Source organism: Suillus clintonianus (genome assembly GCF_016758775.1).
Source record: "Suillus clintonianus strain FC179 chromosome Unknown DEU56scaffold_29, whole genome shotgun sequence".
Lineage (NCBI taxonomy): Eukaryota > Fungi > Basidiomycota > Agaricomycetes > Boletales > Suillaceae > Suillus > Suillus clintonianus.
The window spans coordinates 59,454-84,200 of NW_024539253.1; the positions used below are offsets into that span (position 1 = coordinate 59,454).

The 24,747-nt window shown below is 50.2% G+C and overlaps 6 protein-coding genes across 6 annotated transcripts; 4 read left to right on the plus strand and 2 right to left on the minus strand.

Moving 5' to 3' along the window:
* Window positions 1-16: 16 nt before the first annotated feature.
* On the plus strand, window positions 17-4,490 carry DEU56DRAFT_735384 (armadillo-type protein; the record flags this gene model as incomplete). Its single annotated transcript, XM_041348454.1, has 16 exons — window positions 17-55; window positions 118-143; window positions 198-347; window positions 415-527; window positions 579-676; window positions 728-1,138; window positions 1,190-1,285; window positions 1,335-1,420; window positions 1,476-2,522; window positions 2,569-2,995; window positions 3,048-3,124; window positions 3,173-3,267; window positions 3,316-3,419; window positions 3,469-3,783; window positions 3,834-4,049; window positions 4,098-4,490. The coding sequence occupies 16 exons, from the start codon at window positions 17-19 to the stop codon at window positions 4,488-4,490; spliced, it is 3,693 nt and encodes a 1,230-aa protein (XP_041209196.1).
* A 115-nt stretch (window positions 4,491-4,605) lies between these two features.
* Window positions 4,606-7,131, minus strand: DEU56DRAFT_299506 (FAD-linked oxidoreductase-like protein). The gene is made up of 7 exons (XM_041345543.1): window positions 6,541-7,131; window positions 6,223-6,486; window positions 5,915-6,174; window positions 5,664-5,852; window positions 5,129-5,610; window positions 4,974-5,068; window positions 4,606-4,850 (listed from the first exon to the last, which is right to left on the minus strand). The coding sequence occupies exons 1-7, from the start codon at window positions 6,886-6,888 to the stop codon at window positions 4,722-4,724; spliced, it is 1,767 nt and encodes a 588-aa protein (XP_041209197.1). The 5' UTR covers window positions 6,889-7,131; the 3' UTR covers window positions 4,606-4,721.
* Window positions 7,132-7,479: 348 nt separating this feature from the next.
* On the plus strand, window positions 7,480-11,596 carry DEU56DRAFT_972358 (muts domain V-domain-containing protein; the record flags this gene model as incomplete). The annotated part of the gene is made up of 28 exons (XM_041359482.1): window positions 7,480-7,503; window positions 7,564-7,743; window positions 7,794-8,025; window positions 8,078-8,150; window positions 8,203-8,397; window positions 8,445-8,515; window positions 8,572-8,610; window positions 8,664-8,752; window positions 8,802-8,957; window positions 9,016-9,093; window positions 9,142-9,183; window positions 9,231-9,467; window positions 9,520-9,578; window positions 9,631-9,697; window positions 9,746-9,791; window positions 9,846-9,857; window positions 9,913-10,054; window positions 10,117-10,124; window positions 10,178-10,265; window positions 10,320-10,420; window positions 10,467-10,579; window positions 10,629-10,644; window positions 10,693-10,747; window positions 10,798-10,816; window positions 10,871-10,917; window positions 10,978-11,015; window positions 11,070-11,218; window positions 11,278-11,596. 28 exons carry the CDS (start codon window positions 7,480-7,482, stop codon window positions 11,392-11,394), a joined length of 2,493 nt encoding a protein of 830 aa, XP_041209198.1. The 3' UTR covers window positions 11,395-11,596.
* A 504-nt stretch (window positions 11,597-12,100) lies between these two features.
* On the plus strand, window positions 12,101-14,461 carry DEU56DRAFT_299678 (FAD dependent oxidoreductase-domain-containing protein). The gene is made up of 5 exons (XM_041345544.1): window positions 12,101-12,665; window positions 12,718-12,835; window positions 12,895-13,195; window positions 13,242-13,357; window positions 13,417-14,461. Exons 1-5 carry the CDS (start codon window positions 12,473-12,475, stop codon window positions 14,297-14,299), a joined length of 1,611 nt encoding a protein of 536 aa, XP_041209199.1. The 5' UTR covers window positions 12,101-12,472; the 3' UTR covers window positions 14,300-14,461.
* Window positions 14,461-17,056, minus strand: DEU56DRAFT_299681 (uncharacterized protein). The gene is made up of 6 exons (XM_041345546.1): window positions 16,950-17,056; window positions 16,731-16,897; window positions 16,459-16,678; window positions 16,138-16,408; window positions 15,488-16,083; window positions 14,461-15,437 (listed from the first exon to the last, which is right to left on the minus strand). The coding sequence occupies exons 1-6, from the start codon at window positions 17,002-17,004 to the stop codon at window positions 14,623-14,625; spliced, it is 2,124 nt and encodes a 707-aa protein (XP_041209200.1). The 5' UTR covers window positions 17,005-17,056; the 3' UTR covers window positions 14,461-14,622.
* Window positions 17,057-17,363: 307 nt separating this feature from the next.
* On the plus strand, window positions 17,364-24,374 carry DEU56DRAFT_799405 (DNA-directed RNA polymerase II subunit RPB1). The gene is made up of 15 exons (XM_041353034.1): window positions 17,364-17,823; window positions 17,882-18,080; window positions 18,136-18,206; window positions 18,699-18,944; window positions 18,993-19,316; window positions 19,370-19,616; window positions 19,668-19,845; window positions 19,900-19,979; window positions 20,030-20,099; window positions 20,147-20,207; window positions 20,256-23,685; window positions 23,878-23,952; window positions 24,000-24,029; window positions 24,089-24,100; window positions 24,155-24,374. Exons 1-15 carry the CDS (start codon window positions 17,737-17,739, stop codon window positions 24,259-24,261), a joined length of 5,217 nt encoding a protein of 1,738 aa, XP_041209201.1. The 5' UTR covers window positions 17,364-17,736; the 3' UTR covers window positions 24,262-24,374.
* Window positions 24,375-24,747: the final 373 nt, after the last annotated feature.

Here is a 24,747-nt window from a genome sequence, read left to right on the forward strand (position 1 = left end):
TCAACGAACGAACACCATGACGAAGACTTATCTTATGAACAGCCTTATCGAAAAGGTTAGTTATCTGATGTTTGCTCGCTGGATCAACTGAGCTCTTTGCAATCTTGATTACTATAGATGCAATCCCCGGACCAGGACTTTCGGTGCGTGAGGTTGCCCCAAATATATATCATCCAGTTTTCTCAAGTTCTCGATAGATTTATGGGTCTAAACGACCTGATGAGCGAGATTAAACAAGATCCAGCCAGCTTCATCGGAGACGAACCTACCGAGACAAAGGTCCTCAAGCAGGTACTTTCGTTGGTGGAGGATAGGATTTCGGAAGTCAAGAATCAGGCTGTTAAGTGGTATGGCCCACATCTATTCTATCTCGCTCTTGTGGCTTATGGCTTCTATGCGGTACTGCGTATTTAGTCTGGGTCAATTGATCAAGATCATCCGCGAAACGCAGATGGAACTGGTGGTCGATAGCTTAATCAACTTTTCAGTGGGGAAGGACGATGAATTGCGTGATATATCTGGCTTGGGTAAGAAATCGAGATCGTGGCGCACCTCATAATCTGACGGCAAATATCTAGCATTGAAAACGATTACTTCTGAGTTGCCACTGGAAGGCAAAATCACTCCCAGAGCATGCGCAAAGCTTGCACCAAAACTTCTACAGCAAGTTTCGAATGTAAGCTGGTACTGCCAATATTGCTTCTGCTCTTGACATGGTCCATTGTAGACAGAAACCCCGCCAGAGACTTTGATTGAGACATTGTCAACGCTATCTATACTCATCACTCGTTTTCCGGCCCACGTATCAGATCCATCCCTTACACCCCACCCTCTGCCTGCCATAGCTCCTCTTCTTTCACATTCTCGTCCCGCTGTACGCAAACGTGCTATTCTAACGCTCTCACAATACGTTCCTGTAGCTCCCCCTGTGCTCGTCAACGATCTCTTGCAGAATTACATCCTCCCGTTCCTTGCACACAACGCTAACCTCGAAAAACAACGCACGACTGTGCATCTGGTTGCTGCTATCATACGACAGGCACCGCAGCAGCTTACATCAGTATATACCGACATCATACCTGGCGTCGTCAAAGCTGTCCAAAGGGACGATGATGAACTTCGTGAAGGTTGTCTTCAGGTTGGCAATCAGTCTTTTACATATTGCTACTCATCACTCATGTTGGACCAGGCTCTTGAGACGCTACTCTTGAGGTCTCCCGCAGAAGCGGCACCCTTCTTAAGCTCGATAGTACAGATAGGGAACCAGTTCATCAAATATGACCCGGTGAGTTATGAATTCATATATTTACATGTTTAAATCCCATCTTTTGCAGAACTATGCAGGACCGGATGACGGCGAGGACGAAGAGATGGCAGACGCCGATGATGACGACGACGACGAGGATGCCGATCTTGATGAGTGGGACCCACATGATTAATTCTATTTTCTAATTTTGCTCACAATATACATATAGGTACTCGGACGATGAAGACACATCGTACAAGATTCGGCGTGCTTCTACCAAACTTCTAGCTGCTGTGATCACCACTCGCCCTGAGCTTCTGACTTCGCTTTACAAAGAGGTGTCGCCTGTGCTAATCTCGAGGTTTGGCGACAGGGAGAAAACGGTTCGGCTTGAAGTATGGGCAACCTATGTTGTTCTACTCAACCAGACTAGCCTGTATGGTGGCCTGCCGCAATCTCAAGAGAACGATTCCGCCATTAGAAAGAGGAAAAGAGATAGCGAAGAGAGAATGGATGTCGAGGAAACGCCATATACCCTTCTGCGCTCACAGGTTTCGTCGTTATCCAAGACCTTGCTCCAGCAACTCAAGTCCCCGAAGACTCCGCCGCCGATGCTTCAGGCAGGCTTCCAGCTTCTACACGCTCTGCTTGGCGTTCTCCCCGGATGTCTTTCCAACCAAATCACGCCCATTGCCGCAATTTCTCAATCTGTGCTGCTTCAGTCGCCAGCGACTTCAACTTCGGCCCTTCACCTTACGTGTCTCTCCTTCATCGCATTGTATTTCGCGACGCATGCTCCCGGCACATTTTCCGTGTCACTTCCTACTCTGTCACCTGTTCTTTTGAAGTCCGCTGGAGAGAAACACCCCCGAGTTGCTTCAGAAGCCTTTCGCGCTTTCTCTGCTCTACTCAATGCCACGAGGCCGATAAAGAACGGCGAATGGGCGGAGCGTCTGTATGATCAAGCTTTTCAACGTCTCAGCACTCACGACACAGACGCCGAGGTGCGTGGATGCGCTGAGGACTGTATTGCAGACCTATGGATTTGCGCCCTGGATGTCATCAAACCGAAAGGCGGCAAGGAATGGCAAGCCATATGTCGGACCACGGGCAATACAGGAGGAGCTGTTAGAGTAGTCACGAAAGTTGCGAGGGACGTGGAAATGAGTGATGAATGGGTGAACTACTGTGTTGAATGGATCATGGGTCTATTAAAGAAGAGTGAGAGGGGAGGAAAGCCAGAGATATTCGTCGCCCTCGATACTCTTTTGAAAAGGTCAGTTCATCTCTTGGGGATCTGACAGTAGCCTGATTTTGTCCAGATATTCGTCCGGTATTCCTACCGATCTGCCACCCACTTTGGTCCCTCAGATCAGACCATACATATCGACGACAGACATTTCCCTATTGTCTCATGCATTGACTATCATCACAGTGTTACTCGAGCTATCTCCGACCGCTACTTTCCCTGAAGTTGAGCGCGAGCTCCTTGGCGATATATATCAGATTGCGCATTCGCCTCTCGTCTCAGGAGCTGCTCTCGATTCACTTCTAATGTTCTTCTCTTCATTGGTGCAGGCTGATAATCAGATTGCAACCCATGTTGTTCCCAGCTTGGCGACTTCGGTGGAAAAGGCCAACAAGTCAGACGCCAATCTAGCCAATGTCGCTAAATGCATTGGCCAAGTTGTCCAGAGCGCTCAGGGAGTGGCAGCAGGAACCATTGCGGTCTACTCCAAATATATCAAGGTCAGCCCAGGCATGTTAAACTAGCCAGTCTCTTACATTGCGCTGCTTCTAGAAATCTTCCAAGTCAAAATCCACCACTTCTGTTGTGGTGTTAAGTCTGTTGATTGTCGGGGAAATTGGTCGTTTCATGTATGTCAGATGCTCCGTGTCTCCATTCCATCGATAATCCTGCAACAGTGACATGTCGAAGCAACAAGATACGTTTACCAATACTATCGAACATTTCGCAGCAGAAGAGGAGGAGATCCGTGCTGCTGCTGCATTCGCTGCTGGTAAGTAAAGTCTATACGTCAACCGGATACATGGATTGAAGTACCTAGGAAATATCGCCATTGGAAATCTCCATCAATTTTTACCTGCAATCCTCAGGGTTGCAGAGAGCGATCCGCACAAGAAGCTACTGTCCTTGCACGCATTGAAGGAGGTCTGAAAATAAGTCTTTTGCGTCAATTTGTGTTCTGAAACCAGCCTAGGTGGTCACGCATTGCTCGCATGGGCAACTTGAAGGTGTTGCAGAACAGCTCTGGGCACCCCTCTTTCAATACTCGGAGGATGCAGAAGACAGTACACGCAATGTTGCCGCTGCCTGTCTGGGCAAACTTACTACAACACATCCTTCGCGATATCTCCCGCAACTTCACTCTCGCATCCATGACGAGAACCCTGCAGCACGCGCCACTGTCGTATCTGCCATCCGACACACGCTTGCGGAGCCGTCACCATCATACGACGAACTTTTGGCATCGCTCATCATGGACTTCTTGGATTTAATCCATGACCAGGATTTGGTACGCCGATTGCTCTAATCAATTTGAATTTCCTGACACTAATTACACAGAACGTCCGCCGCCTTGCGTTATCCGCTTTGAACTCTGCGGCAAGAACGAAGCCCCACCTCATCCGCGATCACCTTCCGACTTTGCTCCCGAGCCTCTATGCGGAGATGAAAGTCAACCCCGATCTTATCCGTACGGTCCAAATGGGACCCTGGACACACAAAGTCGATGATGGCCTCGACGCGCGCAAGACCGCATGGGAGACGCTGTACACTCTTGTAAGCTTTTTCCATACATGTGTTCTCCCCTCAATCATATACTCCTAGCTCGATACCTGCCTAACTAAACTCGACCTGTCGATTTTCCTCTCGCACTTGCTTGCAGCCATTAGCGATCCGTCAGACGAGATTAAAGTGATTGGGCACATGCTCCTCGCGCGGCTATCAGCATCTCCGACCACATCCATCGCACTTGCACAGCGCCTCGACGAACTTACACCCTCTCTTGAATTGACGATGCGCGGGACAGCCGTCACTAAAGACACAGTGAAGCAGGACATTGAACGCGCGGCAGAGCTGCGGAGGAGCACGATGCGTGCTGTGGCTGCCCTTAGCAAGATCGATAGTGCGGGCAGCGCGCCCAAGTTCGACGCCTTTGTGGAGGAATCGCGGAAGAATGAACAATGGGGCCCAGAATTTAGGGAGTTACTTGGACACTGAAGGATTTCACTATGCAGGCACTGTAGGTTATTTTTCAATGCTCTCGTAGGCAAAACGCAACTGTTCTTGCGATTAGGATATCTGTCTAGTTACGCTACGTTTCCAAGTCTATGATGTGGGGTAGTTACCTGAGTCTACATACCAGTACTTATAATCCTGCGTCTGGAGCCCTTTGTTGCATTGAAATTCGTGTTTCGCTCAATAAACCCTTGATGATGAATGAACAATGCTCTATGATCCAACTAACCCTTTCACCCTCTTCCAAATGAGAGCCGCAGCCTCCTTTCTCTCTCTTGTGGCGCCACCTGCTCCGAGGATGCTCTTGTTCTCAATCGCCCGGCGAGAAAGGTAGGGCATGACCTAAACATGTATGGTCAGAATCATCCTCGACACCATAAACTCGAATAGCACGGCGAAAGATGAAAAACCAAACATGCATTGACGCGGAAAAGCCAATCCAGAAGGGAATAGAAAGAGACTCGCCTGCACCAGAGCGCCGTATGGGACATACTTGATCACAGACGGGGCCTCACACCGCATCCGCCCGACGAGGTGGTTCGTCAGCGCATCTGACATCCCTACATGCCAGACAATGAGTTAATGCTTTATTAGACAGAAAACACAGAAGGATAACGTGCCATACAGCTGCCCAAATGCAACCCTCTCTCCAACCTCGGGCGGGATCCGCACCACGCCCTCTTGCACCTCATCGATAGCAACACGCTCGACGACTCCCAGACCCTTCTTGACAAGTTCCTCAAGGACGAACTCGCACGAGGTCCAGTTATGCGTACCAAAAAATACACCAATGGCTGGTGCACTAGATCGGCCGGAGCGGTGAATGTCACGAGAGATTTCGTCGACCAACAGGGTCACGCAGTCGTGATAGCACTGGTCCGTCGCATCCTTCGAGGATTGAACAGGGGGTTCAGGGTCGGGAGATATGGAGAACGAATGTGAATGTTTTGGTGAATAGGATCGGGCTGGAGAGGTTGCTGAACGAGCCAGTTGATGGGCAGCAAGCTCGCGAGGATGATAAGCCCCCCGGACAAGTTTCACTCCCAGAGCATAGCCTCTCTCACGGGCCTGCACCAGGGAGTGCGCGAGGTGCGCGGGCGTGCTATAATTTGCGCGTGAGCACACTTGGTCATGTACGTACATCTCAGTACTTACCGCCGCAGATAGGCTTGATAGGTCACATACACGAGAGGCTGCACTCTGCTGTGCGCAGCTTCTTTTGCAGATGAAGAGGATATCCACGAGGAGATGTCCCACCATGTCCGCTGGGAGCCACCGGAGGGGAGCTTATTGAATCGCTCCATCAATGCGTGTCCAAATGCGTCGATGGCGGGTTGGTACCAACTATAATACGGAGAGGTAGTTTAGCATGTGACATTAAAAAAGCAGTCGAAAACTTGAAACACCTATGTTCTGCATCAATGAAAACTCTTACTCCGCGTTCTTCAGCACGTGTGCAAATCTGCATAAGGTCGTTATATAGCTCTCTCAGGTCGTGGATATCAGATTCCGTTAGTGCTCCTGTAGGTATAGAAGAATGCAGGATAGAAAGATCAGATGGAGAAGGAGTCCCTGGAAAGAGTACCGGCGGTTCAAGCTGTGCTCGAGTATGTGTGAGGTATGTTGATAGGTTGATCAAGGATTGGGCATTTGGAAGCAGGGCGGTCTGGGTGATTATGAGTATGGTGCTTTTACTTTGATACTGACAACTCACAAGCTTAACAGAAATCCAAGTCCGCCTCCCTGAGTGTGCACCCTGTAGGAGATCCCTTCCGTCCTCATAGTCAGCGGAGACGTCAATACTCCTTATCATTTCCTTTACGATACGTTTGTGTACATGTTGCCTTTCCACGCTCGCCTGACCCGCCACCTCCTTCTCGTCGACTTCAACAGCGTAACTGAAGAGAATGCCTTTGTTCTCTGCGCGGAGTAATGCAAAGATTGGTAGGGCACCATCGGCCGTTTCTGCACCGACAAACTGCCAACCCAGTTATGGCTCCAGATTAGACAAAGAAGAATAGAAAATATGTACCTGATGGAAGAAAGTAGCTCGCACGAAACTTTCGACTATCTTGCTCACTCCAGGGATACCGAACAAGATATTCAATGTTGTTGGTGCCGCATCGACGAGGGGGGCGATACTGCATGTCCCATACACAATATACGCACGCAGGAGATCCGACAGTGTGCGTGTGTCAAAAGAGGCAGGATTGGTATTTGAAGCATCAGTGTAGAATGCGCAGCCCAGTGCGGAGGTGGTCAACGCGCTGGAAAGCACTAGCACGCGTCCCAGTCGTCTGAGGCGGGGAGGTCGAGCAGTGGAGAAAGCTCGAGCGCGAACAAGATGGCGGAGCGTACGACTGGGAACGATCATGCTCATGGTGGTAGATGAGTAAGAGACGTGCTCGCAGATGGTCCGGGAATGGAGCTCGAGCCTGCTAGCTCCGTCCGATTAACATACACGTACAGGGATTGCAGGAACGCGAGGAACGCCAATCACATGGACAGAGTCACGGCATGCTAAACATCCCGAGCGGGTGTGCATGCGATCATCATTATCATCGTAAATTTGTCGATTCCGCCTCCGGAGAAACATTGAAAGAGTCACTTAAGAACTGCCATATGAACGTCAACCAATAAGAAATTCAATGGAAACTGTTCCGACTTGCTTATATAATCACTATATTGTCGACCGTGAAATTGGTTTCAACTTTCAACTAGAACTTTGCGAACGATGTAAATCGAGTTGGGACAATACATCGTAAACCATATCTATTCCATCGCAATTGGCACAAGCCCCTGCAGCAGACTGGCAGACATCCGTAGCTCTCTGCAGTTACCCCTAGTGGGCAGCTAGGTACTTGTGTGGAAATTGCATCCGATCATTAACCCTTCTATCTGAGGCTTTGACATTAACCACTACTGGAGCACTTAGTACTTGTTGTTTTCACAAGCAACCGTATCTCCACCCATGAGCACCGCACGTCCTTGGTCAGTCAACGAACTGTCATCAGCGCGCCCTGAATCTGGGCACTCGCGTCCTTATACACGGCAGACAAGCGCATCCCGACCATGGACTGCCCAGTCACGCCCTGGTACAGCACGTCCCCAAACCGCCGCTTCCACCATGCACGACGCCAGCTATGTTATCGCCCTCATCGAAAGTCGAGGCATTGCGCACGAAGTGGGTATGGCCGCCCTCGATAAAGATACGGGTAGAGTCATGCTCATTCAGGTTAGGACTCCTCTCCTCCTAATTCATAGCAACTCACATATGTGAATTAGCTCTCGGACTGCTCTACGTATGTCAAGACGCTACACCAAATGCACGTGCATCCGCCATCCATAATCCTAGTGCCCGATACGTTCCTAACCCCGACAAACGCAAGCCTCACTCCATCTGCGTCTGCCGCGCGAGCAGCTTCATCGTCATCGCTGTCGGTACAGTTCATCAAGGAGGAGTTTCCTCAAATTCCCATCGAACCGATACTAAGAAAATACTGGAATGATAGCGCCGGTCAGCCGACAACACACTTTCTCCCGCATATATACACTCAACCATCATACAGGCTATCAATTTATCGCTCAGTTCTGTGTTGAAGACGATGAACGTGCCGCCACATTGGTCTCCGTGACAGACAAGTAGTTATATGCGCATATATGCTCGTCTATTTTGCTAATTTCTAGTATCCAGATACTATACACTCTCAGCCGCATGCGCTCTTTTCAAATTTGTAGAAACTCGCCTCAACACCCGCTTTTCTGCGTGTTCTCTTCGTATACGTTATATCCCCGTCGAGGGGACCATGATGATAGACCCAGAAACTGTTAGAAATCTGGAGCTAATCAACAATCAGACCCGGAAGAAATCCACGCATTCTCTCTTTGGGTATCTCACATCCTTTTCCAGATTGCTCATGATTTGACATGCGTTAGGCTTCTCAACCATACTTATACCGCAATGGCTACACGACTTTTGCGAACGAATATACTGGCACCCCTGACAGGCAAGTGCTCGCACTATGGAACCCCGATGAGCTGATTCTACATATACCGCCTGTAGCCCAAAGCGCTTTGGATGCCCGCCTAGACGCTGTGGAAGGTCTGATATTGTCAAAATTCTGCTTCAAGTATTGACCACTACAATTCCCGTAGAGCTCATTCACAGCGAAGATAAATTTACTGAGATTAAGGATGCTTTAAAAGCCCTGAACAAGATGGACTTTGACAAGCTCATCTCATCGGTGAGCCTTACCTCGTGGTGTGGACGCGAACATAACTCCCAGCCTATAGCTCGGGTTTTCTGAAGTTCGGCCAACAAAAACAGCAAAAGGTGCTTTTTCCCGCGTGTCACAAATGCTCAACTTGCGCACGGCTGTCCGAAGCCTTCCGTTCTTGCAGAGAGCTTTGAATGGATGCAAGTCTCAGCTACTGAATATTATATATGACGTGAGCCCTGCGCTCTGGTCTCAACTTTGCAGCTTGTTATACCACAACCTACTTGTAGATACTGTCTGACGAACGGCTGGCCAAGATCGAGGAGCTCATCGCGGAAAACCTCAACGACGATGCAGGTACAGTCAAGGTAATTGGAGTATACTATTGTCGTCGCCGTCTGAACAGCTCTTGCTAGGGAGGGATTGGCGCGATTAACGCAAGAGTATATGCAGTTAAGGTACATTGGCATCCACTCGCTTTCTACAATTTGCTCAATTATCGCAGGCGAACCGCAATCGCCTCTTGGATGTTGCTCGTGAAACTTTCAAAGAAAATGTCGCAGACATATATCAGCTCAACAACGCCCTAAGCGAACGGCATTCCCTGCCCCTTACTCTCATTTACCAAGAAAGTGGCTTTGTGTTCGCGATCAAGAAGGATGAGATCGAACACGAGCTGCCGAAGGGATTCATTAACGTGTCTGCGCAAAGGGGTCGTTGGCTGTTCTCAAGCATGGATCTGGTGAGATTCGATGGAAAAGGCAATACGTGTTCTAATAAGTATCGGATGACAGAAAAAAATGAACGCTCGAATGAAAGAATCGTTGGAGGAGACTCTGGTCTTGAGTGACGGGTATGTTTCAATCGTGACTCCGTCGTTGATTGTCGATTGATAACATGTAAAGGATCATCCGGGACCTGGTAGGGCAAATTATAGCGTTTTCGGGAGTGCTCTATTCTGCGTCAGAAGCGGTAATGACATCTCCATTTCTTTGGGAGGATTCTCAACGCCCGGTTTAGGTTGCAACCATCGACTTGTTATGGTCTTTTGCTCATGTCTCCATAAGCTCGTCATTCCAATCTTTGCACCTTGCCTCTGTCTGACGGTTTTTTTCACCAGTGCGAAGCTATGGTACAGAGTTCATAATCCTTTCTTTTAAAGAACGCCCACTGAGTTTTTTCTTTAGTGCGTCCTGAGTTTACTGATACATTGGCGATCAAGAATGGTCGTCATCCTGTCCTTGAGATTGTTCAGTCTGCCGGAATGGTCGTTTCAAACGATATTTATTGCAGCGACGCTGCCCACTTTCACATTGTTCAAGGGCCAAAGTGCGTTTCATAAATTACTCATTACCTTGGATGCACAGACAGACATCCATACCCCTCAACAGCATGTCAGGTACGAAGTACGTCTGCATCCGTCCCGCTGATCATTCTTAGGGTTTCCACAAGGGAAAAGTACATATCTCCGTCAAACGGGTCTTCTCACTGTGATGGCAATGACCGGTTGTTTTGTGCCTGCTGAGTACTCAAGCTTTCGGTGAGTCATGGGTTGTTGATTTTGATCAAACCTTGATGCACTCATTCTCACGAGCCTGCATGACGCCTTACTTACTCGGCTCTCCAATGACGACGATATGGAGAAGAGTCTCAGCACGTTTGCAAATGAAATGACATCCTCCGCTATGATCCTAGGTCTGGATCTATAGTTGTCTGTTACTCGTACTGAACACCCCACCAGGCATTGCGACCCCAAGAACACTGGTCCTTATCGACGAGTTGGGTCGAGGGACATCCCCTATTGAGGGTCTTGGTATCGCACATGCTATTGCAGAAGAACTCGTCAGATTAAAAGTAAGCACAGTTGCTCCCGCCTTGTTTTACACTCTCACGAGAATTGCAGTGTTTTGTCTTCTTTGCTACGTGAGCACGCGAATTCTGGGTCAACTTGCGTGTTAACAAGAGGACTAGCCATTTTCACGAGTTATCGACGACTCTGTCTCGACAGCCCGCTGTGGTTAAGTGAGTGATCGTTACCATTTTGACCAGTAATAGACGACCAATTTGTCCAGTTTGCATTTGTCTGTTCAGGTGCTCTCATACTCCTCTCGAGTGTAGCTTCTTTACAGATTAATCAACATCCAGCGTTCACGTCCGTCGGCCTCTAACTTCGGCATGACGTTTCAGTACAAGTAAACCCAAATCAGTGTAATACATGATACACGGATACCCAGCTGATTACACGATTATAGGATCCTTGATGGAGTCCCAGAAAATACAGGTCACTATGGTGAGTCGCAGACAACAGACAGATGGAGAAGGCATCTGGACCAGTCTCCATCAGGTCTGGAACTAGCCAAATTAGCTGACCTTCCCGACGACATGCTCACTGAAGCGAGACGGGTGTCTGAAATTATTACGGAAAAAAACCTTCGTTGCGAGGAGGAAAGTCGTATAAACGTCTTGACCATTCGCAGGCGCGCACTTCTGAAGGTATCATCGTCAATCACTCCCCAGAACACTCCCAATCCTGAATGTTTACTATCCCCCAGCTTCATTCGCAGTTGAACCAGGCGTTGGATCATTCTTCCCTTCCTCAGGAGGAGTTGGTCGCATATCTGGCACGATTGCAGAAGGACTTCATGAAGACTCTGAAAGACACCCTTTGACGCTCGCTGACCAAACAGGATTCCGGATACACTCGACAATAGGAAGGTGATGATACCAACTCCTTACCTGCCTGCTGAAGCTTGAAGAGACGACACGAGAACACTCAACAGAACAATCTCAGACACCATTCAACTGTTCGTTTCTCATCTCCCTTGCAGATACTCTCGCTGTGTAGCACCACGATCATGTTCTTAACAGCTTCTAAAAATGATTAGATGTGAAGAGATTGATCAACTTTTGAAATTGCCAGTGCATGCAGGAGTGATGTTATTATAATAATTGCGAACACCGTTTCGTTGTTCTAGTCAGGAACGTGTGGGCTGATGCAACTGGCTCTCGACCGATGACTTTTCGGGTGAGGTTGGATGTCCGACCGTGTCCGCCACGCCACTACCCCTGGACTTGGAGGACGTCTTGCAAGTTCTCGGCTAGACTCGCTCCACGAACGTAAGATACGTTGAACGCGGAAGCAATAAGTCTTCTTGGCACTTGCATGTCTTGACTTGAATGCCTCAGGCCGCCTTCTGGACGGCTCTTCCAGGTAGTCCAGACACCATTGGAACACCTGCTCATAATCATCGATATGACCTACTGGGCTCACTGAGTTGATTTTGACTCAAACTGCGAATCTAGTCTTCAAAAGGGTTACCGAAGATGTGTACTTCTCAAACGAAATGGTACAAGCAGCGCCCAGCTCCTCACTTCTGCTACTCTCATATCTTGAGACAGGGCGTATCTGGCCTTAGGACTTGATCACGCTTCCCCTTGGGTATTCTCAAGATATGCTTACGCAATTGCGATAGCAGTTGTGCCGCACACGATGTGGCAAAACTCCCTCTGTTGAGGTGCTAATGCGCATGGTGGTAAGATAAGGACCGAATTTCCTCACGCCCCGTAACTTTGTCCGAACCAGTCAACTTGAGTATGGGACTGTCCGTGTGGCACTTTCTCATTTGGTTAGCCCCGCGTTAGCATCGTGTCATATCAGGTCGGCCGCGAGCATGGGCGCCTTTCTTCGCTCTTTCATAGCTTTTCGCTTTCAACTATCTCCACCACCTAGTGTTACGACGATATCTCATGGGAAACTGTGTCTCCCGTCCCCAACAGCCCTTCCCAGTCTCTCGCAGTTCGTCCGCTGAGAAGTATCTGAGGAGTGGCATTCCAGACGGTCTGCCTATAGCTGAGCCAACAATTTCTTTTTGGACGATACCTGTAGCTCCCATAGCAAAAGCCCATTCAGAGGAGAATCTGCCATCCCATGCAGATGTGGGTGAGTATACCCCGTACCTGTTTTGAGGTCGCCGGTGAATAATCTATGACAGTTATTATTGGATCCGGTATATCTGGCGCCTCTTTTGCGCGAACTCTGCTTGAGTGCGGAGACAGTCTTCGCGTCGTCATGCTTGAAGCCCAAGATGTATGCTCAGGGGCCACTGGCAGGTGAGCAATGAGCGCCCATCTCGCTTAGACCGTTGATGCGATATTAGTGTCTTGCCCAGAAATGGAGGACACATTTTTCCCGCTACATATCATGACTACGAAGACCTGAAGAAAAGAGTGGGTGAAGATATGGCAAAGAAGATGATGCGCTTCCGTAAGGCGCACTTGGATGAGATTCTGGCCATTGCTGCAGAGGAGGGTATCACAAAGTATACACAGTGCCGTGCCGTCGAGGGTGTCGATGTGTACTTCGATAAGCCTACGTTTAAAGAGGCACAGCGAAAGCTGCGAGTATATCAGCGTGATATGGGCGAGCATGCAGATTCATATGCCTGCTATGAGGGCTTAGACGCTCAAGAGGTACGTTGAGGGATAATATCATGACCTGTGACTGACAGCGTGGTAGAAATTCCATCTTTCGCCACTTGCGGTAGGATGTATTGCCACGCGAGCTGGTGCTATACACCCATATCGCTTTGTGACGTCGATTTTAAGCCGTCTTCTTACAGACTACCCTAAGGAGTAAGTCTGACTTTAATTGTGGCCCGCAATAATTCGCGACAATCTCTAATGCAGCTTAGGTTTGAGATTTATACCCGTGCACCTTGCACATCAATCGATGAGCCCACATCAAGTTGCCCGTTTTATACACTTACTACAGCACGCGGGGTGATTACGACCCCACACGTTGTGCATCTCACGAACGCGTACGCACCTGCGCTCTTACCCGCTCTCAAGGGAGTTATCTTTCCCATCCGAGAAACCATGACCGCACAAAGGCCTGGGCGTAACCTCCATGCAAGTACGCTGCATGGCGGGCGGAGCTTCGTGTTTTTTGATAGTCCTCGCAAGGGCTTCGATTACTTGACACAACTCTCAGAAGGCGAGCATGAACTCATGTTCGGCGCAGGCTTTGAGTCGCGCACGGATAGTGGAACTAATGGCATGTATGGCGTACACAGCGCCGCACATGTAGGTGGTGCAATGCCAATCTATTTTGGAGCGGAGAGCTGGGGTGCCGAGGCCTTACCGGTCACTCCCACAGATGAAGGTGTAGGGTTGTGGGCAGAGGGACGAGTGAAGGCGATTTGGAGTGGTCTGTTGAGCGAGTCGGCAGATGGGATGCCGTGGGTTGGCAAGGTGCATGCTGATGTGGCCGGCAGGAAGGCACCTCCTGTTTCATCTACACCCTCTACTCTGAATTCAAATACGGAGAAATTGAAGTCAGATGTCACTGCTGCTCCCGGTGAGTGGATTGCGGCCGGCTACTCTGGCGAGGGCATGGTGCATGCGTGGCTGAGTTCCAAGGCTGTTGCGCTGATGCTTCTCGGGGAGGATCTCACGGAGGTGAAGACTTGGCTCCCAGAACCGTTTAGCGTCACGGAACACAGAGTCAAGATGGCCAAGCGGACTTTCAAGCCTGACGTTGTGCTAAGTGGCAAGAGGGGTGTTTTCAATCTGTAATGCTTCCAAATGTTAAGCGTTTCTTCTGTAGTAGGTACCTAATCATGCGCATGTTACGTTGTTTTGTTGTCCTCTAGTCTAGAGCTCTATACTCAATCGATTTACATTTATTTGATTTGGAGTTCTGGAACCACCGCAAATGATTGCATGAGACCTGTATTTCTGCATGGGCAAATTCGATAGCCCGTACATCCCAATTTCCTGACATGTGGTCATGTTTACGGATCATCCAAGAACTACGTGCATTCACATTAATCTATCAGTCCATCAGTGCGCGATCCTACATTAATCCACTCATACACCTGCAGCAAGACAAAAAATCACTACAAATCAATCAACAGCTCCTCTCGTCGCTCCGGAATTGTCGTAGGCGCAGACGGCGCGTACAAATCAAACGACTGTGGTGCTGTCGTGGGTGCAGAGGGAAATTGGGGGAGCTGTGGCTGTAGGGGCTGCTGATACTGAGCGCGCGATGTGTGCGATACGGTGCTTGAACGCGCGAGCGGGGCAGGTGGTGGGGACACTGTGGTGCGTGATGAGACGCTGTGATGCCGTGCGAGGGCCGGGGTCTGTGGAGCGAGGGGTGGAGCTATGGGTAGAAGCGCAGGTGCTGGTGGTGGTTGAGACGGTGCGTGAATGTTGGTGAACTGAGGTATGGACACAGGTTGGTGGATCGGAATGGTGGGAGAAGCGGGCGTTTGCTGGGGGAGGTAGGATACAGATAACGGCGGACTGGCGAAGTGGGGCGACTGCTGAGGCTGAGGGGGTGCGGGCGGCGAGGCAAGTGGAGCCGTAGGGTGTTGTGATGGTCCTGCCGCATAATGAGCATAATGAGGCTCTGACTCGGGGACAGTAGATAATGTGGGTCGGGAAATAAGAGGCTGTGGGGCGTATTGGACAGGATCCATCCGCGGTGGCGCAACAACCGGGGAAGACACGGAGGATGCATGATGGTGGGAAGGTGCCCATGGACTGTAACCGTTGACGGGTGTTTGTGCCGATTGCCGCACAGGTATAGTCGTGGGGTGGACCTGTTGGAGAGAACGCCGCCATGTGGGATGTGAGACTTGATCTGTCAGCAGCTTGTCGTAGAGCTTGACGGCTTGCGAAAGTTTTTCGTGCATCTCAGATAGCAGTTCTAAGTGCAAGCATCAGTACAGTTGAAAATTTCCATGCATGTTGACATACGTTCTTTGCGGTCAGTGTCATCCAAACTCATGGCCAGCTTGGGACGGAGCCCATTCGCCTTGTCATATAGTTCGTTGACAGCAGGATACCGCGACATGTCGCGTCCCCCTTGCGCTTGCACTTGCTCCACTGTCTGGCTGAATGTAAGAATCGCGTCGGTCTCCAAAAGCTCGAGATCATAACTCGCAAGCTTCGGCACTTGTGGGGCAGGCGCGACGGTGGGCGGATATGATTGAGAAGTGGCGTACGCAGTGCTGTATGAATCTGTGCTTGAAAGCTCTACAGGGGCGCTCGGTCTCGGGGCGCTAGCCTCGCGAAGACTTGCTTCGATAGCTGCACGGAGATCAGGATCGTCCTCGTCCGCGTCAGCAACTTTGTGATCGGGGCGTGTCTTCCTATCAACAAGAGGAGGTTCAGAAACTTGCCAATTGTGCGCGGAGGGTTGAGCGGGGACATAACCCGGTCTGCGTCCGTGAGCAGCACCGACCTCCTCGAGGGAGAGCTCGATAGCTCGTTGGAGCTCGGCATCTGCAAGGTCGCGCGCACTGCTGTGCCGTGGGCTATACATACTTGCGGACTGACGGTGTCCTTTGTCACTGTAAGGAGGCGGCATATCAGAATGGCTTATGGACAGAAGGACGCAGATATACCTTTTCTCAGCCTTTTTCTGCAACTTATTGTGACACGTATCACAGACCCTAACAGCTTGAGTGATGCCGAAGTGAGGTAGGGGTATGGATTTAGATGAACATTGCTGGTCGAAAACCTGTCCACAATTCCGACAGTGATGTTTTCGGTTGGTAAATGTAAACGGAGTGCGACATCGCAGACACAATTCAGAATCTATCCATTCTGGAGCAGTTGATGTGTCGACCATGGCAGAGTTCGCCAGGGCAAAGTCCTTTGGAGGGAAATGATGTCCTGCGCAGCAAGTGTGAAGCGTGGCGATGACAGATCTGGTGAGCGCATACCTTCACTCTTGAGGGTCTTGTAGACCTGATTGACGTAGCTAAGACTGGGCTTGCCTTCAAAAGCCAAGGACCAGTTCTGTATATATTTCAAGATATCATCTCTGACAGAATTATTTAGACCATGGATTTTGAGGATGGAGACCAGATTATCCATGAACTCTCGTGAGGTTACCTCGGTCAAGAAATGATCGCCGCCATTCTTGACACAGATGTCTGTCAACTGTCGAATCGGAATCAGAGCATGGCGCGGAGAATGTAATGATATGGCTTACGGCGAGTGCGAGGAGTTGGACGTTGGGATTCTTGTGATTAAGGCGGCGTTTGAGCGCACGCATGGCATCCTTTGCGGGTGCAGACTTGGAGCGTATCTGATCGCATATTTCGAGATTGAGAGCAACGTCCTCTGAGCCATTCGGGATGAGCTCCGAAGTAGCCTTGTCTAGAAAGGTAATGATGAGTTAAAGTACATGGATATTGCTGATAATGCTCACCGACGGCGTCGTCAAGTTGGGAGGTTCCCCATAGCCAGCTGCTGATCGATGCCATGTACAACGAGCACAGTATAAGTGAATATGAGTATTGAGTGTCGCGTCAACTGCGCACAGCTGCCTACAGCTTGATGACGCGATGACAAATCAACCGTGATTTTCGCACTCCGATCAACAAATATTGAAGTATTATGGTTCCTACTCGGTAGCATCCTCACAGACATTCTACCACAAAAAATCCCGGGTGTATCAGTGGGGCTGATAGAGAATTATGTGAAATATTTGATGGTATTTACAGAATACTTTGGGTAGCACATCATTGTGAATTGGGTGATGCGTGACATGATGTGTGACTGCGTGACTCGGGGCCGGACGCAGGTGAATTGGGGCGGAGTTGGAACGTGAGACTCATCCACAGGTTGTTCTCAACAGCCATCTTTGCCGTCTTCAAAGGTCCTGTTGTCGACTTTTCGGCTCTCCTGCAGATTCAGACGAATTCATTAACGCTCCCGCCAGTTGCGCGGTTTGCCGAGTTCCGCTTGACCCGTTTTTTTTTGCAGAATTTTCCGTCTTTTTTGTTACTTTTCACCTGGTACTCGTGGTTCCTTTCAACCCGCAAAAAAAGTGGTCAAAACTCCACTTATTTCCATACAATTGCATTTACGACACTGCATTCGCGTTAATTCACGTCCTGGACTCCTTTCAGCTCCCTTTTCCGACCTGGTCACCGCATTCCTCATCTTAACGCGTTTTTATTCTCCTTACTGCTTCTGTTGCTGTTTTTGCAATCATGTTGGGCCACCAGTTCGCGTATTCGGCCGCTCCCATTCGCAAAGTGAAGGAGGTCCAGTTTGGTATCTTGTCACCAGAGGAAATTGTGCGTCACGACCCATTCTCTACCCTACTGTGCTAATCAGTCTATCTCAACCACGCAGAAAGCATACTCTGTAGCAAAAGTGGAGCATCCAGAGGTTATGGACGAGACAACGCACAAACCTAAGATGGGCGGTTTAATGGATCCTCGCATGGGGACCATCGACCGAAATTTCAAGTGTCAGACATGTGGAGAGGGAATGTCAGAATGTCCTGGTCATTTTGGCCATATCGAGTTGGCGAGGCCGGTCTTTCACCCAGGTGTGTTTGCAAAGCTCTCGTTGTCTCAGTGTTCGGCATTCATTTGGGTTTTCAGGTTTCATCATTAAAGTGAAGAAGATCCTGGAATGTATCTGCGTAAACTGTGGAAAGCTAAAAGCCGACATCGTGAGTTGAATTTCGTTCCTCTACTCGTTTCGCACCCCACCACCCAATTTTCTGGGGGCTCTCTCCATAATCCATTGGAGAACCCCAAACCCGCACCGCGGCAGTACCTCGAACAAACGAGGCGTTTGACCCCCTGCGGCGTGGTCTGCGCGCGTTTTCGATCGCTTGATCGCCGCGTGGACCATTGCAAACGCCCAGTGATGGTTGGACACGAGGTGCGCGGTGAAATGGGGCGCTGAACGAGGAGTGCGAAAAATCGTAGTCCAGCCCAGTGCTAAAGGCACCTTACTGGACTCGGCTTTGGTGGCCCTCCCTGTGACGCGGGAAGAGGGCTTACCAATGGCCGACATATATGCCAAACCATGTCGGCTGCCTCCTTGTGATGCATTGCAATCCCTTAGATAATGTTTCTATTTCCGTCGACATTGATGCTGACGTTTACATTTCATGTGCTTCCTAATATGTTCGTTCAATGCCATTGTCGTTCCGTAGTCCGATCCCAATTTCGCCGAGAAGATCCGCCATATTCGCGATCCCAAGGCGCGCATGGCCGTTGTATGGGCGCACTGCAAGACCAAGATGGTCTGTGAGACTGACGAGCCCAAAGAAGATGGTGCTGAAGGAGATGCGGATGAGCCCAAGAAAGGTCATGGTGGATGCGGTCATTCGCAACCAGTCGTTAGAAAAGAAGGCTTGAAGCTTTTCGTCCAATACAAGAGACCCAAGGATGAAGACGAGGTCGGTATATGGCAGCATAAATGAATGCTGTTGCTGACTGGTTTTCAGGATGTGAAATCGATGCAGCCTGACAAGCGGCTGATAACACCGTCTGAGGTTTATACAACATTCAAGAAGATGTCGGACTCGGACCTTCATCTTTTAGGTCTTTCGGATGAGTACGCTCGCCCGGAGTGGATGATTCTCACGGTTATGCCTGTCCCGCCTCCTCCTGTCCGTCCAAGTATAGCAGTTGACGGCGGTGCTATGCGGAGCGAAGATGATTTGACGTACAAACTCGGTGAGATTATCAAGGCGTCCGCACATGTACGGCGGTGTGAGCAGGAGGGTGCGCCTGCGCATGTTATCAGCGAGCATGAGCATTTGCTCCAGGCAAGTATCGCAGGAGAGAAATTCAAGTGCGGCTATTGACTGGCTGATTGTAGTTCCACGTTGCCACCTACATGGACAACGACATCGCTGGTATCCCCCAGGCATTGCAGAAGTCTGGCCGTCCGGTGAAGGCTATCCGTGCGCGACTAAAGGGGAAAGAGGGGCGTCTCCGCGGTAACCTGATGGGCAAGCGTGTGGACTTCTCTGCGCGTACAGTTATCACGGGCGATCCTAACCTGGAGCTGGATGAAGTTGGGGTTCCTCGGAGCATTGCCATGAATTTGACTTATCCTGAGCGAGGTGTGTTATTCGTCTTCGCTTCGGGTGACGGAACTTACAATGCCATTGTAGTGACGCCCTATAACATCGCATACCTTCAAGAACTAGTGCGCAACGGCCCGACTACATACCCTGGTGCACGATATGTCGTGCGAGATACTGGCGAACGTATTGACCTGCGCTATAATAAGCGCGCTGACGCATTTCTGCAATACGGGTGGATTGTCGAGCGGCATCTGAAGGATGGAGAGTAAGTCGGATGAGCAAAGGATTGCATCGATTTTCATGCTGATTCCCATTTCAGCTTCGTGTTGTTCAACCGGCAGCCTAGTTTGCACAAGATGAGTATGATGAGTCACCGCGTGAGGCTGATGCCATACTCTAGTGAGTGCATGCGCCCTCTTGCGTGCTCTACGAGAAATTAACGAGTACAGCCTTCCGACTGAATCTGTCCGTGACGCCTCCATACAATGCCGACTTCGACGGTGATGAAATGAACATGCAGTAAGTTACCTGTGTCTTATATGCGATACGTTATTCATGTCTTCCAGCATTCCACAGAGTGAAGAAACACGTGCCGAGCTGTCGCAAATAGCATGGGTTCCCCGTCAGGTAACCACATCTTCTCATTCATGGGTGTTATATTTAACTGGCGCATAGATCATCTCGCCACAAGCCAATAAACCTGTCATGGGCATCGTGCAGGACACGCTTTGTGGGATCCGCAAGTTCACGTTGCGAGATACGTTCCTGGACTGGAACCAGGTTCAGAACATCTTGTTGTGGGTCCCTGGCTGGGACGGCAATGTTCCAATACCCGCTATCATCAAGCCAAAACCCATGTGGTCCGGGAAGCAGATTCTTAGTATGGTGATCCCCCGCGGTATCAACATCCACCGGGCCCCAGATCCCAAGTCCTCGAACCCCATCTTCGACGACGGCATGTTAATTGAGAATGGAGAAATCATCTTTGGTGTTGTTGAGAAGAAAACCGTGGGCGCTTCACAAGGTGGTTTGGTGCACGTCGTCTTTCGCGAGAAGGGCCCTGAGGCTACTCGTGACCTCTTCACGGGTATACAGATGGTCGTGAATTTCTGGCTGTTCCACAATGGATTCAGTATCGGCATCGGTGACACTATTGCTGGCCCCAAGGTTATGAACTTCATTACGCAGCGCATTGGCGAGAAGAAACAGTTGGTCACGGAAATTATCGAGGAGGCGTATCACGACCGTCTGAAGGCACTGCCCGGTATGACCATCCGAGAGTCATTCGAGAGCAAGGTAGAGCGGGAGCTCAATCGCGCCCGTGATGACTCTGGTCAGTACGCGCAGAAGAACCTGAAAGATGACAACAACGTGAAGCAGATGGTCACGGCTGGCTCCAAGGGTTCATACATCAATATCTCGCAAATGTCTGTTTGTGTCGGGCAGCAGAGTGTTGAGGGTCGTCGTATTCCATTCGGGTTCCGTCACCGTACTCTTCCTCATTTCACCAAGGATGACTTCAGTCCGGAGGCACGTGGCTTCGTCGAGAACTCATATCTGCGCGGGTTGACGCCGCAGGAGTTTTTCTTCCATGCTATGGCTGGAAGAGAAGGTCTTATCGATACCGCCGTCAAGACGGCAGAGACCGGTTACATCCAACGTCGTCTTGTCAAGGCATTGGAGGACGTCATGGTCCACTATGACGGAACGGTACGCAACTCGCTCGGAGATCTCATACAGTTTGTGTACGGCGAAGACGGTATGGACGGCGCGTTCATCGAACGCCAGAAGATCGAGACATTTGGCCTCGACAATGAAGCCTTTGAGCACAACTATCGCGTTGATGTCACCGACGGCAAGAATGGCTTCCTGCCCAATACCCTGCAGATCGGCGTGGATGACAGCTCTCTGGAGCTGCAGATGAAATTGGACGAAGAATACAACGAGCTTCTGAACGACCGCCGTCTTCTGCGGGAATTCATATTTCCCCAGGCAGACGGGCTTAATCCTCACTATCTGCCTGTCAACCTTCACCGTATCATTCAGAACGCCACTCAAATCTTCCACATCGACAAGCGGAAGCCGAGCGATCTGGAGCCGGCCTACATCGTCGAAGCCGTTCAGCAGCTCAATAATCGCTTGGCTGTAGTCGTTGGTGATGATCCTCTGACGAGGGAAGTCCAAGCCAACTCATCGCTGACTTTCCGCATGCACGTCCGTGCCACCATGGCCACCCGCCGCGTACTCGAACAGTTCCATCTTACCAGAGAGGCATTTGACTGGGTCCTTGGTGAGGTAGAAGCCAAGTTCAACCAGGCGCTAGTGAACCCGGGAGAGATGTGTGGTACACTTGCTGCTCAGTCGATTGGTGAACCGGCCACGCAGATGACGCTTAATACGTTCCATTATGCCGGTGTCTCCAGTAAGAACGTGACACTTGGTGTCCCGCGTCTGAAGGAGATTATCAACGTTGCCACTAAAATCAAAACACCCTCCCTCACCGTCTACCTCGAGCCTGACATTGCCGAAGAGAGTCTGCTTGCCAAGAACGTCGAGCAAGAGCTCGCATATACTTCATTGCGTACCGTGACGGCAGCCGTGGAAATCTGGTATGACCCAGACCCAAGTTCCACCATCATCGAGGAGGACTCCGTGTTCGTAGAGTCGTTCTTTGCTATTCCCGACGAGGAGATTGAGTCCAAGCTGCATCTGCAGTCGCCGTGGCTCCTTCGTCTGGAGCTTGACCGTGCCAAAATGATTGATCGCAAGCTCACCATGGCTTATGTCGCCGGTCGCATCGCGGAGAGCTTCAAAACTGATCTCTTCGTCATCTGGAGTGAAGATAACTCGGAGAAGCTCATCATCCGTTGCCGTGTGCTCGGCGGTGGCGACAAAGATGACGAGGGTCTGGGAACAGTTGAAGAAGACATCTTCTTGCGCCAGCTTGAAAACACAATGTTGAATTCCGTCAGCTTGCGCGGTGTTCCTGGCATTCAAAAAGTCTTTTTGCAACAACATGACAAGGTGTTCATCGACAAGACAGGCTCCATCAAGTCAAAGAAGGAGTGGGTGTTGGAGACGGACGGTATCAACCTCAAGACTGTCATGTGTATCGATAGCGTCGACTTCACTCGTACGTATTCGAACAGCTGTGTCGAGATCTTCAACGTGCTGGGCATTGAGGCAGCCCGCGCTGCTATCATGAAGGAGCTGCGTGGGGTCATCGAATTCGACGGTTCCTACGTCAACTATCGCCATCTCGCTCTCCTTTGCGATCTCATGACGCACCGAGGCTCTTTGATGGCAATTACCCGCCACGGCATCAATCGGGCTGACACCGGAGCGCTCATGCGCTGTTCATTCGAGGAGACAGTGGAGATTCTCATGGAGGCAGCTGCAGTCGGGGAGAAGGACGATTGTCACGGCATCGCCGAGAACGTCATGTTCGGCCAGCTAGCGCCAATGGGCACTGGTGCCTTTGATGTTGCTCTCGACATTGACATGCTGAAGGATGCTATCGTCGATCATCGCCTGCCAGTTCAAAACATGCTAGCGGCACAGGCAGATGGTGGCATGACACCAGGACAAGTGGCAATGACGCCATACGACACCAATTCTCCTGCGTGGTCAGAAGGAAATTTCAAAGGAGAATCGGCTGCCTTTTCTCCTCTCGCTGTCAACGGCGGCGAGGATCCCGCAAACTTCTCCTTCCTTGGGTATGGGCAGAGTCCTCTTGGTGCCGGAGGCATGTCCCCTGCAGGACCTGGGTACAGCCCCAGTTCCCCCAATACATACTCGCCGACATCGCCATATGTTCCACAATCACCGTTTGGCGGCGCTACATCACCTTTTGGCACATCCCCATATGCTACTTCTCCCTTCTACGACCGTGGCAGAGGGCCTACATCGCCGACGTATTCGCCGACATCTCCCGCACTCAATCTCACGTCACCAGGATACTCGCCAACGAGCCCACGTTATTCTCCCACTTCTCCGTCGTTCTCACCCACGTCGCCGCGATACAGTCCCCAATCTCCATCATTCTCCCCCACGTCACCGCGGTACTCTCCCACCAGTCCTTCGTTCAGCCCTGCTTCTCCGCGTTGTAAGTTTATCCCTTTCGTATCTCAAGCTCGATCATTGACTGATGTCTTGCTTTCTCAGACTCACCAAGTAAGCACGGATATTATTCACGCATGATGTGTACTGATGATCTAATTGTACCGCTCTACTCACACCTACAGCTTGTAAGTCTTTTCCTTCTGATTGACACACTGCATACTAAGTCCAATTCCAGCACCTGCTCAAATGTCCCCATCCTCACCGAAATATTCTCCCACTTCACCAGTATCCCCATCATCTCCAAAATATTGTAAGTCGCCCATCTTTGTCCGAAACACAAACCCTCACACTTTCTAGCTCCTACCTCCCCTACATACTCCCCAGCTTGTGAGTACTCTCACCTTGTCGTATTTCCACACCCACTGACCCCTGATCCCACCACGCAGCACCCGCATATTGTAAGACGCTTTGTCATGGATACTAAATCTAACTATCGCTAACCTCTTTTTTAGCCCCTGCTTCTCCCGCCTATAGCCCGACGTCACCCCAGTGGTCGCCCTCGAGTCCGGCACAGAACGGCCGGAGTCACTCGTACAGTACCTCACCATCCTGGGAATAAGGCCACCTGTAGTGTTCGTTCGTTGGCGTTATTATCTAGCACGTTTCTTTCCTGTCAAAGCACTCCATGTAGATTAAGCACATTTTTTACTATACAAAGCTAGATATGCCCTATTATTCACGTCCCTGAGCGAGCATGATAAAAAAAATTGATTTGAACGAGCTTTGCGGTATGTATGTATGCATACTAAACATGTAGGGTCAGCATAAAACCTATTTGCGGTTACGATGGCATATATAAAAAAAACAGGAGCTTTCTCACAAACTCCCGACTCAACGCAAAAAAAAAAGCGTCCAAGATATCAAATGTACGTACGTAGCAGGACTATTTGCAAAGGAGTGGGTTTGGTGTGGGTGTGATGTGGGCAACGCCCGGCGCGCGCGCATAGTATTACACGTGAGGGTATATGGGAGAGGGCAAAAGTGGGAAAGAACGCAAACGTAACACGTGGGGGGGTGATGAGGGATATCACGATGTGATCCGACA